The sequence below is a fragment of the Ruditapes philippinarum genome, unplaced genomic scaffold (assembly GCF_026571515.1).
Source record: "Ruditapes philippinarum isolate M1 unplaced genomic scaffold, ASM2657151v2 ctg343_1_1_1_1, whole genome shotgun sequence".
NCBI lineage: Eukaryota > Metazoa > Mollusca > Bivalvia > Venerida > Veneridae > Ruditapes > Ruditapes philippinarum.
This window is the reverse complement of record NW_026861029.1, coordinates 63,437-86,315: the sequence shown is the minus strand read 5'-3', so window position 1 is coordinate 86,315 and position 22,879 is coordinate 63,437. Positions and strand designations below refer to the sequence as shown.

Below are 22,879 nucleotides of genomic sequence, written 5' to 3'. Positions count from 1 at the left end.
ATATTTAACTTAATTATCATTATTATAAACAGGTCTATTAGATATATCATTACCAGAGTATATTATATTGTATGATTTCAAATAATATGTGAATATTTGCAATTGAGGTGAAATGACTTTTCTTAAAATTTATAATTTTAACAGGTACATTACTTAAAGATTGACCTGTATTTAAGATACCTAAATATTATACTAAAATTCTCAGTCTCAACAAAAAGACATTATTTTCCATTAATTCGTAACTCTTTTTCTTCTGGAAGATGTTGTTTTTATTATCATTATATTATATACTGTTTTGATGTTGGATTTAACTTCACAGCAACACTGTAAATGTAATAATTATGGCTCTTTTTTCAGCTTTACTGATGGAGGAAGACTACAAGCGTCCCTCCATGCATTATTTCATGCATCAACGTGCATGCGAGTAGAACCACCGAGGTTAATTAGGTTATAGCTGCATGTTGTATTTACAAATCACCAAATGATCACGGTAACTGGACATATTAATCATGTAATAATTAGTCCTTACATAATCAGGAATATTACTTATTTAAAATATTTTCTTCTTTTTCATTCAAATAAACTCACTAAATCATCAATGTTTATCCAGTATGAAAATAAGTATTAATTTAAACATAAAAAGTCTTTTTAAAATTCGTTTTAAGAATAGCATATATATTGTTTTTATTGTATTTTTATCTGTATTTTATAATTGCATGTCTATGAAAATATTTTTGTCTATAAATTTCAAGACAATAACTTAGGCTTTATGCATTATGATATTGGTGAAAATATAGGAAAAATTGTTATGTATTAATTTAACAAATTCAGGCAAATTAAGGGGATTCCTTAAAGAGCATTAAGAAAGAAAAAGAAGTTAAATATTGCAGACTGGGTTTAATTCAGGATCTGTTCATGGGAGATCAGTGCCTAAACATCTCTTAAAAACCCCTTACTTGCCTGAGAGAACAAACAATTATATTCTTAATCTGCAAGCATTCATCCATTCACAAAAAAAATAAAAATCAATCATTCACGAGTTGTGTAATTTCAATAATTATTAGGTTCGATAAGACGAAAAATACAGACAGCAGAAAGTGGGTGGCGTGATAACATTTATCGTAAAATATATTTTGAAAACGTAAGAATTTCTGAGTATGTTAGATTTTAATTGAAAGTATAAGAGTCATTATAATATAAATTATCAGAGTGTAGTAAAAAAACACTTCAGAGTTTTTTGTCATACAGGTAGGGGGACAAGACTGAGCTTGCAGGCTAAGGTTTTTTTTGCCCCGTAACAAATTTTACTAGTATCGGTGGACAAGTTGAAATAGTTCGTAGAAATGATTCCAATCCCTGATAATCAGAATAATAAAGCTGAATGCAGTAACTTTATGAAATAGTAAAATATAATTGTCTGACAAAAAAATAATTCTGTATAGATTCCATTAAATCTTTGCTCATAAATTTTTTAACTTATTTCTTACCTAAACTGATCATTAAGAATATATTGAATACAAATTTTTCTTTATCTTTTCTTTCTTTCATTTTATTTGGGGAGGGAAGAAAATTGAAGAAAATGAGTCGAGTGGAAATAAACCATAGTATAAAAATTGAGTTTTAATTGAATAATGTATAGGAAATCATATCCATTTACTGTTCAATCTCCAATTAATCAATTGATATACTTCTACATTAATTTTTAGACATTTTTTTTACCAGTGGTACCATAACATGCAATATAGTTTCAGCATTGAATGGGAATTCAAAGCAGTGAAAAAGAATGGTCATCAGTTAAAAATGTATGTTAAAAATGTATTTATTTCCTAAGTTTCTTAAGTCATATTTAAATATTTGTTTATAGCAATAAAAATATTACAAACTATAGTCATCTGAAATACATGTAATTAAGAAAACTAACAGATTGAAAGGTGCAGCTTATTCATACAGTCTTTAATTTCAACATTTACAGTTTTTTTTTATCCAAATCCACTATCAAATGTCAGATATATTTATTTGACAGATTTAAGTTTGCGGTTAATGCGACACGGCAAGATTTATCACCGACAAATATGGCCAGTCATCGTGTACGGTGGAGTTTATCCGACTCTATATAAAATCGGAAATCCCGTTAACACCACCCCATACCAAGTTTGAATAATGTTATACTCTGTTTTAAGTATTTTCTACAGAAAAAAATGAATAAAGAATTAATTGTGTGTAAAACTATATTTTCTTTAGAAATTAAAAAACACCTTTCACGTAATGTGGATCAAAATAACTGTCACATAAATTATTAAAGTGACATTTTTAGTAGATATGGTACAGAGGTGTAAAAATTAAAAAGAAAAAAAATTAATGTTAACAAGATAAATTGACTGGTTCATGTTAAAGAACTGAAATGGACTGGTTATTGAAGTAATAAATGCAATGTGTTTATAACAAAACTAAGACTGTGCCTTCTTCAAAACTCACAGTATTTTATTTACTTCTCTAATACCCAAATTTACAAGATAAAAAAAATGATATTTCTTCTGAATTTTCATTCTTCTACTGTATTTTCTTATATTAAATAAAAGAACGAAAATATTTAAAGAATTGTTTAACTTATTATTACAATCTGCAAAAAATAAAAATTATATATTAGAAGTTACTGATAATCATAGAATATCATATTTTCATATAAAATAATGTAAAGCATTTTATTATTGAATATTTTTTCCAGATGTATCAACTGCTAAATGAATGTGTTTAGAGAAAGCGTGTCCATAAAATTTTCCATGAAAGGAAATTTTAAGATTCTTTACCAAAAACATTGTTGGATCATGATAACAAATTATTGTAATAACTCGTGAAATATTAAATATATAACATTACAGTCATCATATACCAATATACAATACTAATATCAATCAAACTAACTTGAAATTTAAACAAGAAAAGGGAAAGAAGGAAATGAAAAAAAAACTGCCTCAAAAGAAATTTGCAACAGAAACTTTATATTTCAATAATGGAAGAAAGTGACAACAAATAAAATATAAACTGACTGATATTATATGACCTCCTTTGACAAAATTATTGAAAGTAAAAAATAAATATGTGTGCGACTGTGTGATATATTGACACATCTAACAAAGATATCTTTTCAGGCAAGTTTATTTGGCAAAATTATCGATACTTGGATGGTGAAATAAAAAATCTATTTTATAAAATAAATTTTGTTATAGTACTTCTAATACACTGCTTATATGTTAATGTTGTTTGTGGACAATGTTGTCTCTCTTTTTAACTCCACTTTGATGATTTTTTTCTAAAATGCCGTCATTCTTTCATATATATATCATATATTTTTTTGAACTACTATGTCCATGCAGGAGTAAGAAATAAATATTTAAACTTAACTTTAACTGTAATATTCAATTTAAAAAAAAAATGTTATAATAACATTTAATTTACAAAATGCATGCTTCAGTCCCCTATCAAACAACAAAGTATCTCTCACTTACTGTCTTACTTTATAATATATATTGTAATAAAATTCATTATTTTCCAATAATTGACAATTATTATCAAATATTTATATACAATTGTAAAACAAATAACTAAAACAATTTCTCCAGACAGTATTTTATAGTCAGTAATAAGTAGTGCAATCTAATGCCAACAAATATTTATCAAAGGGAAGTAATCCATACAGGCTTCTTTCCATTCTTCAATGTTTTCAAAACAAGGTTGTACTAGTTGTTTCCCTTGTCCCAATAGAATGACAAAGAATTATAAATCTAACAGGTGTTCTCGTTTTGAAATTGAAAGCTATAAACTGGCTACTTATCACCTTTTATCAAAGATTACCTGTTTTAATGGTTTCTTTATTTTCATAAGATATGAATAAAACATTAAGAGACAAATTAAAGAAACAATTTAAGCAGTAAAATTTCAATTTTGTGCAATAATAAACTATCAAAGTGCACTGATGTGTTGAAAATTGATTTCCAACAAAGAAAATTAAATCTTTACAAGTCATCAAAGAAAATAATTTACAAGCAGTTTTTTAGGGTTTTTTTAAAAAGAAAAACCGACAAACAAACAAACAAACAATTAATCTTGTTCAATATAAGATTTTACTACTGTTATGTGTGGAAAAAAAATAATTCAAAGGAAAAGCAATGAATTATCAAATTTAAAAAAAAATCTTTTTATTTTTTTTAATATATGAACTGCACAGCAGAAAATTATAATTTTCTATCTTTCATTATGCATGTAATTGCACACATTTTCTTTGCAAAGATTTTTGACACAAATGTTAGCAAACTTTCCCGTGTCAAATTGTCTGACTATTTTTTATATTATAATTTTTTTTGTTAAAAGAAACAATGAATTTATTTTCGAAAAACTACTAAAAGTCAAGACATTAATTAATGTCGACATAAAGGTCTGTGTTTACCATGTTTTGCAACTCAGAATGACATTCAGGTATATCTTGTATAAACTGTATTTAACAGATATAAATTGTTAAAACAATGCCCAACCATGTTGTAAAATTTATTTCTAAAACCTTCCGTTAACCTTTTAATTCAAGATTATTTCATTAAAATTTTTATTTTATCAAACAATTGCAAATTGGAAAAAAAGAAACATGCTTTATTTATACTTTCATAACCGTCATACTTATATCTTATTGAAACTTTTCTTTCTTCAAAACATGAAATAATTAATTCCAATAGACAGAGAATGGATATCTTCTAAGACCAAAGCCTGAGTGTTACATCTCCTTTTCTTTGCTTTTTGTTTTTATTATTATTTTTTTTTACCTTTTACCAGGTAAAAATAAATTAAAATATAAAATTTGAGTGTTATATGACATACCTCGACCATATGTTGTCCATTTTCCTCGTACCCATCATTGAATGTTATCGGATCAAATTCCGGGAACTCTAACTGTAAATTATCCATCTTACCAAAATCCCTTTTAAAATTTTAACACACCTTTGTATAATAAACAGCTCGCACTTTCTTCTTGTGATTGTTCCTCTCTTACTTTCACAATGTCTTTAATGAACTGATTGAAACACAAAAATCCTGTCCTTTAAAACCTGTTAAAATATTCCCCTTCATGCAAACAACAAAGACAATACAAGCACAATTTAATTTAATCAGTTAAACCATTAACCATATTAATTGATGTAAGAAAATTCCTCAGTTTTGATTTGAAAAGTTCCGTTTCCCGAGTGACTACCCTTACTGGATAAAAACCAACATCGGTCTATCATAGGCATTTCCAACAAAGCAATAGTAAACATTGTGCCTTCTTTTCATGTTGGAAGATCAAAGGGAGCTTTGCTTGAAGAACTTACATAAAAAACTACAGCCATGTTTGATGTCTTATTTATGTCAGATTAAAAATACATGCTTGTTTTTAGAAGCAGAATGTAACTCTATCAGACCTAGGCTACATTCACGGCACCCAACAATCTGAGCGCCGTACACCCGAGCGGTGAGCAATCGAAAAACACAAAATACAGATATTAACCAGTGCATTGTTTGATCACTTATTTTATGTAAATGAACTAACTACATCAAAGGCTGTATGCCTCCGACATCAAACAATCTATTTCGTAGAGCAATGCCCAAAACAGACAAACTCAATGCATGCCGCACTGGCCATAACTCTACACAAAAAAAAACTTTCTAAAACATAAACCGTTTTTTTTATTCTAATTTTTTTTCTGACTGAAGCAAAACTATCAATTTAGAATCATCATGATGACACAGGTATATGGTTTTCTCTTCAACAGTCCAAACTTTATAATTATTTATAAACACAACAACAACAATCACACAATTATATCACAATCTTCAAAATTATTTTTCAAATCTTATATCAAATGATATTATCAAAAGAGAAACATGTAACAGCAATGCAAGAAACAGATTTTTCAAAGTTATTTCTTTAGTATTCAGACAAGTACTATTTCAACGATGTATTGTGAATATCCAATTAACGAAGACCAAAAACTGTGATTAGTACTGACAAACTTGAGCACTTGGTGCAAAGTGGATAAAAGTTGAACTGTAAAAAAGGAAAACATAATTCATTATTCTCATGGTAACACATAACCCCTGTTACATAATCATTCCAACCTTTTTGATCTTGTACTTCTTTCAGAACTGAATTTTTTTACCATCATGAAAGCTGACATTATAAGAAGGCTATTTTTCCTTTTCTTTTTTTTCCTGTATGTGGATTCTTTTTCAAGTTTTTCCTACATTGTTTTAAGCATTAGAATCATTAGCTATTCAGAATAAAGAATAGGAAAAAAATAGTAAAAGTGGGCGGTCTTATAGTCTATGTTGATGTAATGAGTCTTTCTGATTGGTTTGTCTTACTTCAAAGCCGATTTATCAATTTCGGAGGAATTCCAATTGGTAATCCTCCGCAGACGTTGAATCGTAAATCTTTTACAATCAAAGAGAACTCTGACACCGAGATTGCCTAAAGCAAACAATCCCGGCTCTTTGAATATGCAGACATGGTTTTTTCTCCCCTTTACACTAGTATTAGTCAATCATTAAATGCATTGGTACATTAAAAGTTTTTTGTTTGGTTATATTGGAAGAAGAAGAAATTCCGCAGGTTTCTGTTGGCTAAGAACGGATTATATTAAGGCTATTAATTACTAATGAAGTGTTTGTATGTCTATAAACTTGCAACATAATTATAATAAATACATGTTTCTTGGTGATTACCTTTTTCCTGTGCTTCTTTTGTAACAATTAACGTCTTGGCACAACAGAGCTCAAGTGATAACAACATTATTTTTTTATATATACTTGAAACAATATCAGCAAATAGGAACAATGGAATGAAATTGAATACAATTATCTGGTATTAATTTATGTTTTTACAATACATCTATAATTGATAAATCTGTATATAATTACATTGTATGTAAAATATGTAAAGTGTTTTTTGTTGGATTTTGAGGGTGATTATAGAATTTTGCTTAAGTCCATTGTTACTTAAAAATAAAATTCTGTACAGCTTTTATTTTTACAACTAAATAAACTAGTTATTTAGAAAAACCAACTAAGACATTTTTTTTAATTAAATGAATAACTGCAATCAGATTTCCATGAATCTGCTACATTTGAAACAAGTACGAAACCAGAATTCTTCCCAAAGGACCTTCAATGCTATGTAATTAATTAACAAAATGCAATTGTGCTTAATTATTACTCTATGAAATGAACTTTTGAGTTTTAAAAACTTTCACGCCAGTAGCATTGTTTTTTCTTCTTGGCATTTTCAAAAACTACATAATGAAGACAAGTGTTATTATCGTGAGACGATGAAAACTTCTAATTTATGACATTTAATGACTTAGCATTTCAATATTCCCCCAACACACATACTGTTTTTACATTCAAAATACGGTAAGCCACTGTAATAATTTTTTGTTTGTTCCCTTGTAAGGAGTGCATATCTTTATATCATACTTCATATACTTTAAAAATGTGTGAATTATCTTATACCAAATTTATATATTACAGGTAAATAAATACTCAACCAAATTAAGGATATACATCCCTCAATAACAATTAAGTTACAGAGAAAATACAGCAAATTTTACTTTGAATTTTCCAACTGATAATGATATACATAGAATAATCAGGTGTTTAAAATAAATATATAATTATATGCATGAATACATTAATATATTATATGCACTTGCATCTTGGATCAGAAACTTACAACAGCAAGTGATGGATGGAAATCTCAATAAGTCATTAAGGGGCTATTTCCATTATGGGAACACTTGTTATTTCTTTACTGGAAATGATTCAATTGAAATGACCCATTTACCAACAGAGACTAACGAAATTGTCCGAATTTACCCATGCTATAGTATAGATGGATAAAAAAAAACCTTAATTATGGTCATGCCGGGATAAAAACAAAATGAGCCGCGTCACGACAAAACCAACATAATGGGTTTGCAAAAAGCATGGATCCAGACCAGCCTGCGCATCCGCGCAGTCTGATCAGGATCCATGCTGTTCGCTATCAGTAACTCTACTTGTTATAGGGTTTGTAAGTGAACAGCATGGATCCTGATCAGACTGCGCGGATGCGCAGGCTGGTCTGGATCCATGCTGGTCACAAACGCATTATATTGGTTTTGTCATGACGTGGCTCAAATATAAAACTTCCAAATGAGAAACAATAACCAAACACTGAACAAACAAACTGAAGCATGCAGTAATGAGTTAAAGCAAATGTCATGCATGATGAAGAACAAAGGTTAGTACATTAACAATGAACAGTTTGATCTTACCTGTAAAAAGACCAGGTAAGGGTTAACAGCACCTGGCAGCTGATACTGGACAACAGATAGAAGTATTATATATAGAACATGCTGCTACTGTGAAAGCAGATATATAAGCTTAAATATACATTAAGCTCAACTAGAACAATCACTAAATGTGATTAATACCCCCACAAGACTGCTTCGGAAATTAGGATGTTTCTAGTTACAGATACCTTGTAAAAGAATTGAAATGTAAAGTTATGGTTGTGGGCAATTAAAGATAGTTGTGGTTCTTGTATGTTGCATTTCCTTTCAATGTGGTTGGCCATTGATGCAGTTTTATTGAATTACTCTGTAATAAGTCCAGAAAGACAAGGAAAAGGAACAAAGGGCAATAACTGAAGATACTGAAGATGAAGTTATTGATCTTGTGCACTGCACTTCCTCTTATTGTGCTTGACCATTGTATGAAGTTGTTTTGAATTCCAACCAGTATGTATTAAGTTATGCTCTGGACAAGGAAAAGTATCAAAGGGCAGTAACTCTGTATTTTGTCAAAATGGAGTTATGGCTCTTGTGCACTGCACTTCCTTTTAATGTCCTTGACAACTGTATGAAGTTGTATTTAATTCCAAACAGTAGTTTTCAAGTTATACTCTGGACAAGGAAAAGTAACAAAGGGCAATAACTCTGTAATAAGTCAAGATGGAGTTATGGTTCTTGTGCACTGCACTTCCTCTCAATGTGCTTGACCTTTGTATGAAGTTATATTGAATTCCAACCATTAGTCTTCAAGTTATGCTCCGGACAAAAAAGCAATGGAAAATTTACAAAGGACAATAACTCTTTAATTAGTCAAGATGGTGTTATGGGGCTTGTGCACTGCACTTCCCCTTATTGTGCTTGACCATTGTATGAAGTTGTTTTGAATTCAAACCAGTAGTTTTCACGTCATGCTCTGGACAAGGAAAAGTAACAAAGGGCAGTAACTCTTTAATAAGTCAAGATAGAGTTATGGTTCTTGAGCACTGCACTTCCTCTCAATGTGCTTGATCATTGTATGAAGTTATAATGAATTCCAACAATTAGTCTTCAAGTTATGGTCCGGACAAAAGAAAGCAATGGAAAAGTAACAAAGGGCAATAACTCTGTAATTACTTTAGATAGAGTTATGGTTCTTGTGCACTCCACTTCCCCTTATTGTGTTTGACAATTGTATGAAGTTGTTTTTAATTCCAACCAGTAGTTTTCAAGTTATGCCCCGGACAAGGAAAAGTAAAAAAGGGCAATAACTCTATAGTTAGTCAAAATGGAGTTATGGTTCTTGTGCACTGCACTTCCTCTCAATGGCTTGACCATTGTATGAAGTTATAATAAATTCCAACCATTAGTCTTCAAGTTATGCTCCGGACAAGGAAAATGCAACGGACGTCTGGACCGACCGACCGACCGACCAACCGACCACCGGGTGACTCCTATATACCCCCCAAACTTCGTTTTTGGGGGTATAATTAATAAATTGAGCTTATATAGCCTTAGAGCTTCTATAATTGCATTAATTTAGTACTAAGTTGTAAGTATTACAGGGATCTTGACTATAGTAAAATATGAGGCTGGATAATTTAGAATATTGTAAGTTCAAAAAGGACCATAGTTCTCTCAAAGTCCATGCAAGAGTTATGGACCTCCTGGCTATTATGATATAATAGGTGCGCTAAGTTTCAACTCATTATCTTAATACCAGCTTGCACAAAAAAATTTACCCAAAGTGTGACGGCGACTTATAACAGCGGCGACTTATAACAGCACCGACACCTAGGTGAGTACAATTAGGTGCCCCTTATATTCTTCAACAAGTCAAGCTTATGATATGACTAAGAACTTCAAGAAGCCCCAATGCATTAAATCAACACAAAGCGTATGTATATAGAAACAAATCAAAATGCATACAATTCTTGCACTACAAAAATAATGATTTCACTAAAAGCAGATGAAAACTACAGCATTATACTATATGGTAATATTTTGAGCGAGCATAGGCATAGTAAGCAACAATAAATACAATAGTAAACAACTATGAAGATTTCTCCATTGCAATTTTGATGATTTGACATGGATAAAATCAATATTTCACGATGACTGACATTCAATTAAATAAACAACATAATGTCATTACACCAACTATAATCTTGGCATTATTTTATATTATCATCTTTATATTATCATTTGTATCACTTTGTTGTTATTGTTGTTACAACTGTTCAATAATATTGTTATAAAAGTCCTTCGATAAATTACAAATTAAATGTATTGTTTCACAGCATTTCCGAATATTGAAATAAAAACCTATCCGACCTGACAATGAAACAATAAATGAAGGCAGTAAAGTAACAAGATAAGTTTAAGAGGATGGTATGCACTCAAGTACAAAACCATTTTTCATGCAATTTATTTTAAGTCTCGATATCCATCAAAACAACTGCGTCAGTTTTATTTATAGCTCACATACTTTCCGTGTCATTTCTTGACATATTACTATTACACAGGAAATATTTTCACATAGATTTTATAATATCATCTCAATACTTTAAATGCCTCGGCTCAATTAAATTTACGAGATTTTAATAAAGGATAACAGCACTTGCATTAAGATGGAATATTGCGGGATTTTCAATGAATCGCTATTCTCTAATTATACTATACATCAGAACCCATTTATGACACATCCATGTCCGTGGACATCAAAGGCCGAAAACACTTGTTCGCGATATTGACAATAATCAACAGTGTGGTTCATAAAACATTAATAGCCCATTGTCACATAGTTAGGTGCATATTACCCAGCCATACTGCCGTATTTCTACAACGCCAGATTGATAAAAATATCTATTCTTACGCCTTTCATGTTTTACTTCACATAATTATAATGAAAATGAAAAACATTCTGAGTTTAAAATGTTTACATTAAAGGTACGTTTTGAAGAAGACAAAAATAAATCAAAATTAATTGAAACAGAATAACTAAAATAATTACATGATCTCCTTACTATGACATTTCCATATTTCAAGAGCATATTAAAATAAAAGTTTAAAATTAAGATCTAAGAATTTTCTTTTTTCACGCACAGCTGTTTATTACATATTTTATCAGTCTCTCAGATTTTCTTTGATTGTTTAAACTGTAAGATAAAGACCTCCAAAATACACAGTCTGCTCCGAAACACGAAGTAATGATTGTTAACCAGTCTATAATTTGTGAGTGCATTTGCTCCCTTTAATGCATAAAGAAGTGCCTTGAACAAATACAGCTTCATTATCTGATATTTTCCATTCAGACAAAAAGCTTGAAATTTTTTTTTATTTAACTGTTGATTGTTGATTTGAGAAAAGTGGACACTTGATAGATTAAAACTATTTTTAACTGTACTAATTAACAAGTCTACATGGGACAAGTTAATTCTTAAAAACATAAAACGCAAGTGGGGGCATAATACAAATAAAACTGATGATTGGTCCAGCAACAGTCCAATCTGCACATTGACCAGACCTTTAAAACACTGCCAATTTCTTAAGTTACACTTACAAGAACATTTAGTAAGTCAGAGAGGGAGACGATTTTGACTATTTTAAGAAATATGGAGGTGTCAAAGACGTAATGCAACACTTACCATTGTTGTAGGACTTGATCCATTGTGATATGGCGGGAAATTTGGCAAGTATCCAAAAGGACCGTCCCTGCTTCCTTCTTGTTGAGATTTACCTGTGAATAACGAAAGAAACATAATATATATTATAAAGATAGAGAATAATGTTACATATATAAACAATTAAGGTTCATACCCAAGTTGTATCACGTATTAGCTCAATTGGGAAATAATTTCTGCTTCTGCTGTGACAATTTCAAAACCACTAATTAAGTAAATAAATTAGAATTTGAATGAGAAACTGGTAACTGCGAGCATCGATCATCCAATACGTTACAGATTTTGAAAACAATGAAATTAAAAACTGTAAATAGTCAAAAACTGGAAAAAGAATTTATTTCATTCAAAACCCTTCCATCTCACCACAAACCAGACAATCATGATATATAGTGTATCACCTATAAAATACCAATTTTCTAAGTGAATATATCACTCTATCACATAGACAGCACTAAAATTGTTTAGTTCTGGGAATACTGTAAAAATGACTATATTTTAAACTAATTTGTCTACTAATTATGATACTATCATGGCTATATGTCCTTATTTTATTGTTTTGTACATCATTGTGCAGGTAAGATGTCCGCCTCAGAAAATTTCAAACCCTTCCGCCCTTAACACCCTCTCCCTGCTCTACTTTCAATATGTTTGTAAATAATTGATCATTTCAAAATGGTAAGCAGCAATATATACACGAGGTTAATCTTTCTAAAGTTCACTATCTCACTAGTCATTCTTAACAGTTGTAGACATTAGTGTCACCCTCGGGAAAACAAAAAAATACATTACGCACTCAAATAATATCGATTCTTAAATCTTCAAAAAACATCTTCGCCTCTGTATGATTAAATATGCATAAAAATGTCAACGCTTTAATTTCTTCCAAGATTTTATGGGCAAGTGGATGATAAATTATGAATACCTATTTTGTAACTACTCTCATGTTATTCTAGCTTGTACAGAAACGTTTTGTGACGCATGAATTCTATTTATATCTAAATAAATACGTATTCAAGCTTAATATTATATTTAATTCCAATATCTAAGATTCAGCATTTCTATATCAAACATCAACCATTTTTTTAAACACCAAACTACCTTGAATTCACCACAAGTTTATTGAAACCCAGTGATCAAACTCTCCAAAATGAAGATCAAAATGTTCTGTAAAAGGATATGGTACCGCCTCATGTCATGAAAACATATATAAACTATTTTAACATTTGGTCAGACTCTTACAATGCTCAAAGAAAGTACCTGCATTTCTTTGGAATGTATAAAAAAACTAATTATGTTGATTAAATCCCACACATAAAAAGAAACTTCAGTCATATTTTGTTTAAGTGGTAAAGGAAATCATCATAAACAGAACACAAAGGGAAGTTTACTAACAAAGACAAAAATTGCATCACAAGGCACTCGGGGGAAAAATATGTCAACTTATACTTAATGAGCTTATAGGAGTGTTTCAAACAATACAACAACTGTCACACACATGAATTTTTAAGTAAACTTAATATTTCACTTAACAATATAAGAAAACCAGGAAAATCGGCAACCCTAAAAACACAGTTTCCATTTTGGAGTATCTCTAAGCATGTCACATAGTAACAAATCTTCAAGAACAGACAAATTGCTTGGAAAGTCAAAAGGCTTCACAAATCACAACCTGGTAAATAGGCTCTGTACAAACACAAATGAAAACTACACCTTTCCTGAAAAATGCAAAGTTCTAAACTTTGACTTGAACAGTTCAAGACAGACCAGAGTAATAAACATGCTTTAGCTAGTTTTATGGCAATGCTTTTTTAAAAAGATACAAAAAACAAATAAATGTCAATGAAATTACTTAAATGAAAAATTATCACTTTATTCTTTACCAAGTCAAAGACAAAGACATAAAATGCCAATGAAATTTCAAGAAAACAGGCAGTCATGATAGAGAAATGCAAGATCAAATTGAGCCTTGGTTGTTGAGGTTTCCAAGATTGATGGTTTTATGTATGGTATATATCATGTAGGCAACACCTGGATCAATCAAACAATCAAGACCAATTAATAAAACATCTTGCTGCCTGTGAATATCTGACATGTTTCAATGATTGACCAGTTTGTGGTCTGTCTGTAGATACAAGGTCTACTACTGGTAAATATTTACTGCTGCTCTAGTCTGTTCATTGTAACAGTACTTTTCATCACCTTTGTCAAATATTCTAAAACTTTTCTCTGGAAAGATTTTAGCCAGTTTTCATGGCATTTGTCAATCACATTGACATAATCATGTAAAGACTCCATACACTGCTATATAAATAATAATACCCTTTTGACCTGCTTATTTCTTAAATGGACTTACTCCAGCTCCCTTTACAGTTCTTTGGGGATATAAGCACAATGAAAATTTTAAGAAATTTTATGGTTTTTCATCCAACCGTAAAGAGCCTGGTCATGATACTTTACAAATGTACAGGCTGACCTGGCTCTATGCTGGAAGCAAAGGCTAGTCTGACTAGTTCCAGTAGGGTAGAGGTTAATTAACAGAAAGAAACCCTTCACATTACTACAGTTTTAAACAACCTATGAGTTGAAGCTGAAAGAAAATTGAAAAAGGAAGACTGTTAAGGTACAATTTAACATGGAATGACTGACTACCTCTAAATTAATATAACTGAAACCACGGTCACATGAAGTACTCGTCATATATTTATGTGACCTGTTCTAGCAAACCATCTGTCATCAAAGACCATCTAGTTATTGCCATATCAAAGATATGTCTTTAAAGAAAGGTTTGACCGTATACAGGAATTCACAAATTGATATTCAAACACAAAACAAGCAGTAATGAAACACGGTCTCTATCAACTTATTCATATATAAGTTATGCACCTGCATTTCTATGCATGCAAACATGTTAAACCTGTGTTAATTAAAGTGCAAATTGTACAAATAACCATATTAAACTGTTTTCGTAAGAGTGCATGTTGCGGGAATCACCTTGAGAGCTTCATTCTTTTGTACGTAAGTGCAGCTCAATAAAAGAGGAATTACTTCATTCAGATATAATGACAATGTTGGTGGTCGGCCTAATTTTCAGCATTTTATAAAAATGTTTGAAGTACTTTTTTTCCTCTTTCTTTAAAGACTTGCTGTACGAATTTAACAGTTACACACTATTAGGCTATATTATCTATATGTGAGGTCGGGTATTATATCCAAAATTATGTGGGGTCTTTTAAAATGAGTGTATTTTGTCATATTTTACAGAAATGTTTTTGGATAGAAGACTCTTTCTGAGCAGACTGTTGATAAAGCAAAAACAAGAGGGGAAAATATAACCCAAGTAGCAACTAGCAAGGGAAAAAAATTGGTTCAGTTTCTAGGTCTGTTTAACCTAAGTTCAAATCTTCTAAACACTTAGTTTACAACTGGCATTAAAAAAAAATTCAATCAAGAATGCTTTGCTTGAAAACTTTAGAACATTGTTGTTGGCTATGCACTAACTGTTGCATTGATAAAGTCAGGAGTCAATTAACATCAAACTAAAACCGAAAAACTAAAAGCAACATTTTTTTTATCAGCGAGGGCAATTATCCATCATGCATTAAAATTACCCATAATGCATTATGTAAGTGTTATTTTAGAATAGTAGATTTTAGTTTTTTTTCCTGGCATAGACAAATGCAAATGAATGAGCCTTCACTAGATGAAGGATATCAAATAACCATATGCACAGTCGCCCCCTCTGATCTCGGCAATCGGCAATCTCCCTGCGAACTCTATAATCTTATTATCTTCCCTCTATCTTCACTATATCTAAATATGATGGAGCTGAAATTTTCCTGTCAATGTAAATGTAAAAGTTTTCAAAGTGAAACCAACATCACTCCATTTCCTATACCACACCTATTTAAGTTTTCATTTTGAACACAATCAACTTTTACTTTTCCTCTTTACATGTGTTACTTAATCAGAACACAAAACATGTAATGTAAATTACCTACATTTGTAATGAAGGAAGGGTTTGAAGATTCATAAGTCGTAGACCCATTCTTCCTAATAAATCTAACGATCAGTCACTTTAAAATTCCTAAATGCTGAGAAAAGACCCTGGAACTCTTTCAACCTAAACATGCATCTGAAATAGAGTCTCTGAGGCTTCTCAAAGACAATGGATACTATTGGATATGATACTCAAAACTTGATCAACCTTTTGATTGCCTGTCTTTCACTTTAAGCAATTCAAAGATTTTGTACTTCAGGATCAGATGTAGTCATTGCATTTTCTTTTTTTTTTTTACTCCATTACCCAATATTTGAAAACAGAATAAAAATATCATGAAAACATTGGTTTTTCAGTCATTTTGGCAAACACAGACGAAAAAAAAATGTTATCAAAATATACTGAAACAGAAATGAAAATAAACAATCAACTTGCTAGCAATCTACCACCCACCTCTTGTACCTACATTTTTATGTTCTCTGGCAATTGTTTTAAATGCATGGAGTACCAATAAACAGTTAAAAGATTGCACATGTGAGGGGAAAAGAGCACTTCAAAAGCTGTTACAATTTGTCACTGTGAAGGGCTTTCTTGTTCAACTCATTACCATGTGACTTTTCATACACCACTAATGACCAACTCTTTCACTGGATTTTATCTTTGAGCGATCACTTAAAACTATGTATAATCTACTTTAAACTATGTATGAAAAGAACTATTTGACATTCATCTAAAGGGTCTTCCGTAAAAAATAGACATGTAAGAAAAAAGCACTGGATGACATATATGATAGTTCGGATTAGTTGGGGTAGGCAAGTGGTTTCATTTAATTCTTCAATCACTACATCATTGCTTGTTATAATAAAAAAAAATATTTCTTCATTTATTTTTGTGTTTATTTTCTTCAAGGAATAAAAGTTGGATTCTAAAAATATTATTCTAAAAATAAACCATGTAAATATATCTAAGGGGAGTTAACTAAGTATCATCCCCCAAAGAACATTTCACATGTACAGACCTGGATCACCAATTTCTAGTATCTGTCGAAAGTATTGTAAAAATGAAACTTTTAACTCATTTCTTGAAATATAATGGTATGACACAGATCTTTATCTTTACAATTTAATCTTGTATAATTTCATAATAAGTCATGCAAGAACTTAGTAAGAGTCAAAACCGTAAATCTAAAAATACTTTTTTGTGTCACATATAAAAATGTCATAAAATCATAAACCATAAACATCATTTTCAGTCACCATAAAGCCAAAAAAAAACACTACTCCATTACATAAAAACATAAAAATTTAGAGAATAAAATCAGCAGAGTTCACAGTTTCCTATCTTTAAATCTTTTAAAATCTTTTGATCTAGACTCAACATATACATACCAAACAAAGTGACATCAAGTACTTTTATTAAATTAATTAGCTACTGATTTATTTCTTTTTTTTTCAAGAAATTATTATCCAGGGCAACAGGAGTTCAATAGAATGACAAGTGATAAGGAATCTGGAGGTCTCAGATTCAGGTCCTATCAAAGACATTGCTGCTAATTTCCCCTCAGTCTACTTCCAGTAAAATTTGCTTAATCTGGGACTAGACTACCATAATATTGGCTGCCCTGCAGAGTGAACGCCTTACCGTCCCCCAACATTGATGTAAGAACTCTAGAAGCCTACAATGACCAGGTGTTTAAAAGTTTTCTTTTTAGCATTGACCATTCTGTAAATTCACAAAACATCTAAATTGTTCTTACAAGCGATCACCATTCCATAACTCTTGAAAATAAGTTATCTTTTACAGAATGATGATCTCACTTCACTTGCAACAGCCTACGCTGAATATATAGAAATTATACACATACATGTATATATTCAGAATTAATTATTAATATCATATCTTGACCTTATATGAGCATACAATACATCAATCAACCATTGTTAATTCAAACAATATTAACGCTTACATATATATATAATTACAATTCAAAATCATTTAGTCACTCGCATATTGTCTTTAATATTCAGTAACAATGATATTAATGGGCTATTGTTTCATCTTCCAACCTCTAGTGACCTGACCTTCATTATACAAACAGTTGAGAATAAGCAACAAATATTCCAGACCTAGTGCCACCATGCCAGGGTCACGCTGTCAGCCAGCACATCTGTGCTACAAGTCTGTCAGGAACCTATCCTGATACGTCATGCTCAATCTTGTGTATTTTCACGTTCAGACATCCCTTAAATTAACAATGGACACTTCCAACATCAAAGCAAGACAAACCCATTATAAAGATGCAGGGCAGAAAGAAATAATGTGTATGTCCTTACTCCCTACACAACATCAAACAATGCATTTTGTCTTGCTAAAAGCCACACATGCATAAAATATTTTCCTCATTTTAAGCTAATTATCTGTTTTAAAAAATCTATAAAATGAGTCAATACAGAATCTTTTAAGACAACTTTATTTTCCCCCTTTCAGCTGGTCATATTTCACTGAGTCAATATGTAGTCTCTAACAATTCAAGTCAATCGTTCAATATAATAGCACTATTGTAATAACACTCTTACATTTGGTAACAATATGTTTTTCAAATTTTATTTCTTGGTCATTCATTCCTACAAATTATAAAAGTTCTTTGTTCTTCTTTGAACATATCTAGTGAATGGTATGGGCTGCTGACATTAAAAACATTGAGTAAGGTATGGACTGCAGATATCTCGATGTTCATGTATGGACTGCAGACATTATTGTCTTGTATGGGCTGCAGAAATTTGAGAGGCATCAGCTATTACCATCTTAGTAAGGTGGGCTGCCAACATTTGAGTGTGGTAAGGTTTGAGCTGTTGACATCTGCAGACATTTGAATGTGATAACAGCTGCAGATATTTGAGATGATTATATGGACTGAGGACATCCGAGTAAGAGATTTGAGAGGTATGGCTGCCGATATTTGAGAGGTATGGACTGAAGACATCTGATAAAGGTGTGGGATGTAGACATTTGAGGGTGGCATGGGCTTTAGACATTACAGAGTTTGTATCAGTTGCACACATTTAAGTCTGGTTTTGGTTGTAGACTGTTACATGCCAGTGTAAAGCCAGCTGTATGAGTCATACACATGCAAGTGCGGTATGATGGTTGATCTGCAAATGTTAGACTAACCAACATGTTTTAAGGTTAAAGAAAGCAGTAATTAGGCTGCAGGTATTATGCATGCTTTAAATATGACATGTGTGGTAATATATGCATTTGATAAGGTCTGCAGACAATCAAGTGTGATATGGGTAGCAGAATATGGTACTGCGACATTTGAGACATTTGAGGACATTTGAGACATTTGAGCGCGAGGTTGGCCATGGCCATTATTACACAAATAATGCAAACTTTTAAGAAAAAGCCTGGGGAACATACTGGTTCAATCAATACCATCTGACCAGACCATAAAATACAGTTACCTCATAAACCACAAGCCCAATTTCTAACTATAAGAACAAAATTGGTAACAATAATGCTTAATTCTAACCAAGCCTGTAGCCCTCATAAACAGGCCTTTGATGATTGCATGGAACAATCTTATGTTTATAATAAACACATCCTGGAGGCTAGTAAGTATTCTTTTGAAGAAAATACTCCAGGAATACAATCAAAGACTATAAATGCACAAGATGGGGAGGAAAAAATAATACAAGCTTTACTGATACATCTCTAATGGTATTAAATATTTTGCTATCTAATACATCCTCCTTTGATGTACCCACTAAACAAACACGATTTCAAAATCATAAAAGACAAAATCTATACAATACATTTTTTTTCACAATTATAATTGACATTAATTTATGGTTTTAAATCTTTAAAAGCATTTCTTCCCTAGATGCCACTTTTAATAATGGTATGCAATTAATATAGATATTAATAAATTAATAAAATTTGAAAAATTTAGTCAGTAGGTTAAGAGTACTAAATTCCTGATATATTCTATATGTACAAATCACAAAGTACTAAATTAATTGTACTTTTGAAAAGTCAGTAATATTGTTGCAGAAATAAGTTCCAATTAAAATTAACAGACTGTTGATACAATGTATGAAAAGGTTACTTAATTTTATGATAAAAAAAATAAATATTTTTATGAACACTACAGACATAAAATACTGCATTAATTTTATTATATAAATAAACATGTTTTTCTTTCAGGCGTAATCAATCCTTGAGAAAAATTTAAATAGATACCGGTACTCAAGATTTGGACAAAACTGTGATATATATTTTTATTGTGTTAAAAGGAATAATAGAAAGTTAGAATCAACTATTTAAATATTTTGCTTTATTTCCTAACATTGTAGTACACAAATAATCATGAAAAGTTGGGTTTTTTTTTAAAAAAAACAACAGACAAACTTAGTAGTGCACACAATTTTGATAGATATTTTTTGTTGTTGCGGTGTTTGTTCACCTAATGGTTACATGAAATTATATGAAGCATTAAGGGAACCTTGTAGAACTTTAGTCTCCACGAATACACATCACATACATATTGATGCTTCCATGCAAGACCGTGGTAACACATCTAACCTATAGAGCATAGTTACAACATTATTCCAACCAGCCACAGATATCAAAGGAATTGTAAGCTTTTGAAGTTACAGAATATAATCAGAATCTTCATTTATCAAGGCAAAACAGAAGATAAAGTAAAACATAAACAGTGATATAATGCATATAAAAAAAACTGGCTAATTATCACCCTCAGGATCACTTCAATTTACATGTATTTCAACTCATCAAAAACAAACATAATAGTTTAAGTTACTTTGGAAGTTTTAACAGTATGAGTGACCTTTTGGACAGGTGATTTTCAAGTTACGGCTTTTCTCTTTATTTAACAATCTAATTATCAAAACAGAGCTGTATAAATTAACAATGTTTGAAATTCTATAACTTCAACTCTTGTCAAAATATTTTCTTCAATTAAATTTTAAACACGAAATTTGAACGCAGGCTCAAAATAAACACGACAAAATCACTAAAAAGTTCTCAGAGGTTTTTGCAAGCTACAATTTACAGCAAGATTCAAAACAGGTTAAGGCAAGTCTGTGAGAATAAAAATATTGTAATAACCTGTTAATAATTTCTCCTTAATAACTGTAAACTTAATTACATGTTAATTATTTTAGCAAAACCTTTCATATATGAAAAACAGCTCAAAAAACGACAAAAAAACAACAACAACATTGAAACCTGGTTCCAAAACCAATCCTAATTTACAAAGAAAAAGAAGAGGAAAAAACCCGGAAAAATCTTTTCTTCAATACAACAATAAGGCACTTAAATAAGATATTTTCATAAACGAACAAAAAAAAAACAAGAAAATTTATTTCAACAAGAGTTCTCTTGCAATAAGTTTATAATTGGCAGGCTAATCAGATGTATTCAATTTCCAGAGAAATATTCTCCGGCTTGAATATGATGAAAATATCCTTAAAAGCTCTGATTTGTGATCAATAATAACTCTTCAATCCATTCCGCCAGCAATTTCAATCTTAAATCAACCATGTTAAACTAATATGATTGCGGGAAAATGGGAAAAAAACAAGTCTGCCATATTTATTTAAGTTGATAAGAAAAGATCAAAGGACCCGCTTCAACACAGATATAATAATTTGTAATTTTTGTATTTTCAATGCAAAATACTGGGGATAGAATGCCACTGGCAAATCCAATAGACTTTCCCTCGATCACATAAAACATGTGCTTTTTATAATTAACTTTGGTCCATCTTCGTTTTTCCCAGTAGTAGCAGCAGCAGATGTATTAGTACATGTATCATTTTGTAATCATTTCTCATTCTTCAGTTTCATATATTGACAGGAGGCAAAGAGCAATACCTCTCTCTCTCTCTAAGGGCTGGTATAGCAACTTCCGTAGCTTATACCACTCCATTTTAATGATGTTTAATCACTCAAAAACCCATAAAGAAAATTGGAAACTTGTGAAATCAGTAATTCTCCCGTAAGGAAAACAAGGTGGTTCGGCATTAATATGGTTGATTATACCTCTTCCCATGTGACTAAATTACAGCAAACAAACATTAAGGTCAAAGCAATTAATATACAAATTAAAAAAAAAAGATAAAGAAATTGGCTTGAAAAAAAAGATTTAAATCATATTAAAAACATAAATACAATTATTCTGATACATCATCAAACAGTTAAGACAGCACCTTAAATCAGCTGACAAAAAATGTCTTATTAAATTTTTTTTTATTTTTTTTTTAAACATAATGGGATTCATATGTCAATTACCATAACATTCCAGATTTTTTTCTTCAAAATTTTCTACTAGCAGCAGTTATTTAGTCAAGAATTTCTCAAGTTATTCAATACTTAAAACCAGGAAATGACAGAAAATGTGTGGCGGATTCATAAGCAATTAAAATATGATAATCAGAGATGACAAAATTGTGCAATATCTTATACGGTAAATCTGAGAAAATTAGAAACAAAAGTAACATCTTTGATATACCAAAAGCCATTTTAGATGATAAAACATAAAGATGAATGTAATATCATGTAACGTTATGTAACATAAAGAATATTAAACAAAGCCATGAAATATGAATATGTAAAATATCGCTAACAACCTTGTTACATATCAAATTCCCATTTTAATGAAGAAAGCCGACACTTTAACCAGGCCGTTACAAGAAAATATTAGAATTGTCTTGGTATTAACTGGATTTTTAAAACAAAACATACATCATTATAATAAACTAAAGGAGGTTTCTCTGTTACATTTTCAATTTTGGTTTCATCTATTATATACAGATGCATTTAGAGAATACTTTTGTTATGATCCAG

The 22,879-nt window shown here is 30.7% G+C and overlaps 1 protein-coding gene across 8 annotated transcripts in view; it reads right to left on the bottom strand.

Moving 5' to 3' along the window:
* Positions 1-22,879, bottom strand: part of LOC132714295 (protein pangolin, isoforms A/H/I/S-like) — a 71,152-nt gene that overhangs the window by 34,808 nt on the left and 13,465 nt on the right. For 6 of the 8 annotated variants that reach the window (XM_060697125.1, XM_060697127.1, XM_060697126.1 and 3 more), the window contains exons 3-4: positions 11,978-12,069; positions 8,337-8,381 (exon numbers count right to left, since the gene is read on the bottom strand). In XM_060697125.1, the coding sequence (XP_060553108.1) occupies positions 8,337-8,381; positions 11,978-12,069 (137 nt within the window). Of the gene's footprint in view, positions 1-4,866; positions 5,133-8,336; positions 8,382-11,977; positions 12,070-22,879 lie in introns of those variants that run through there. The other 2 variants (XM_060697128.1, XM_060697130.1) reach the window with 2 other exon arrangements.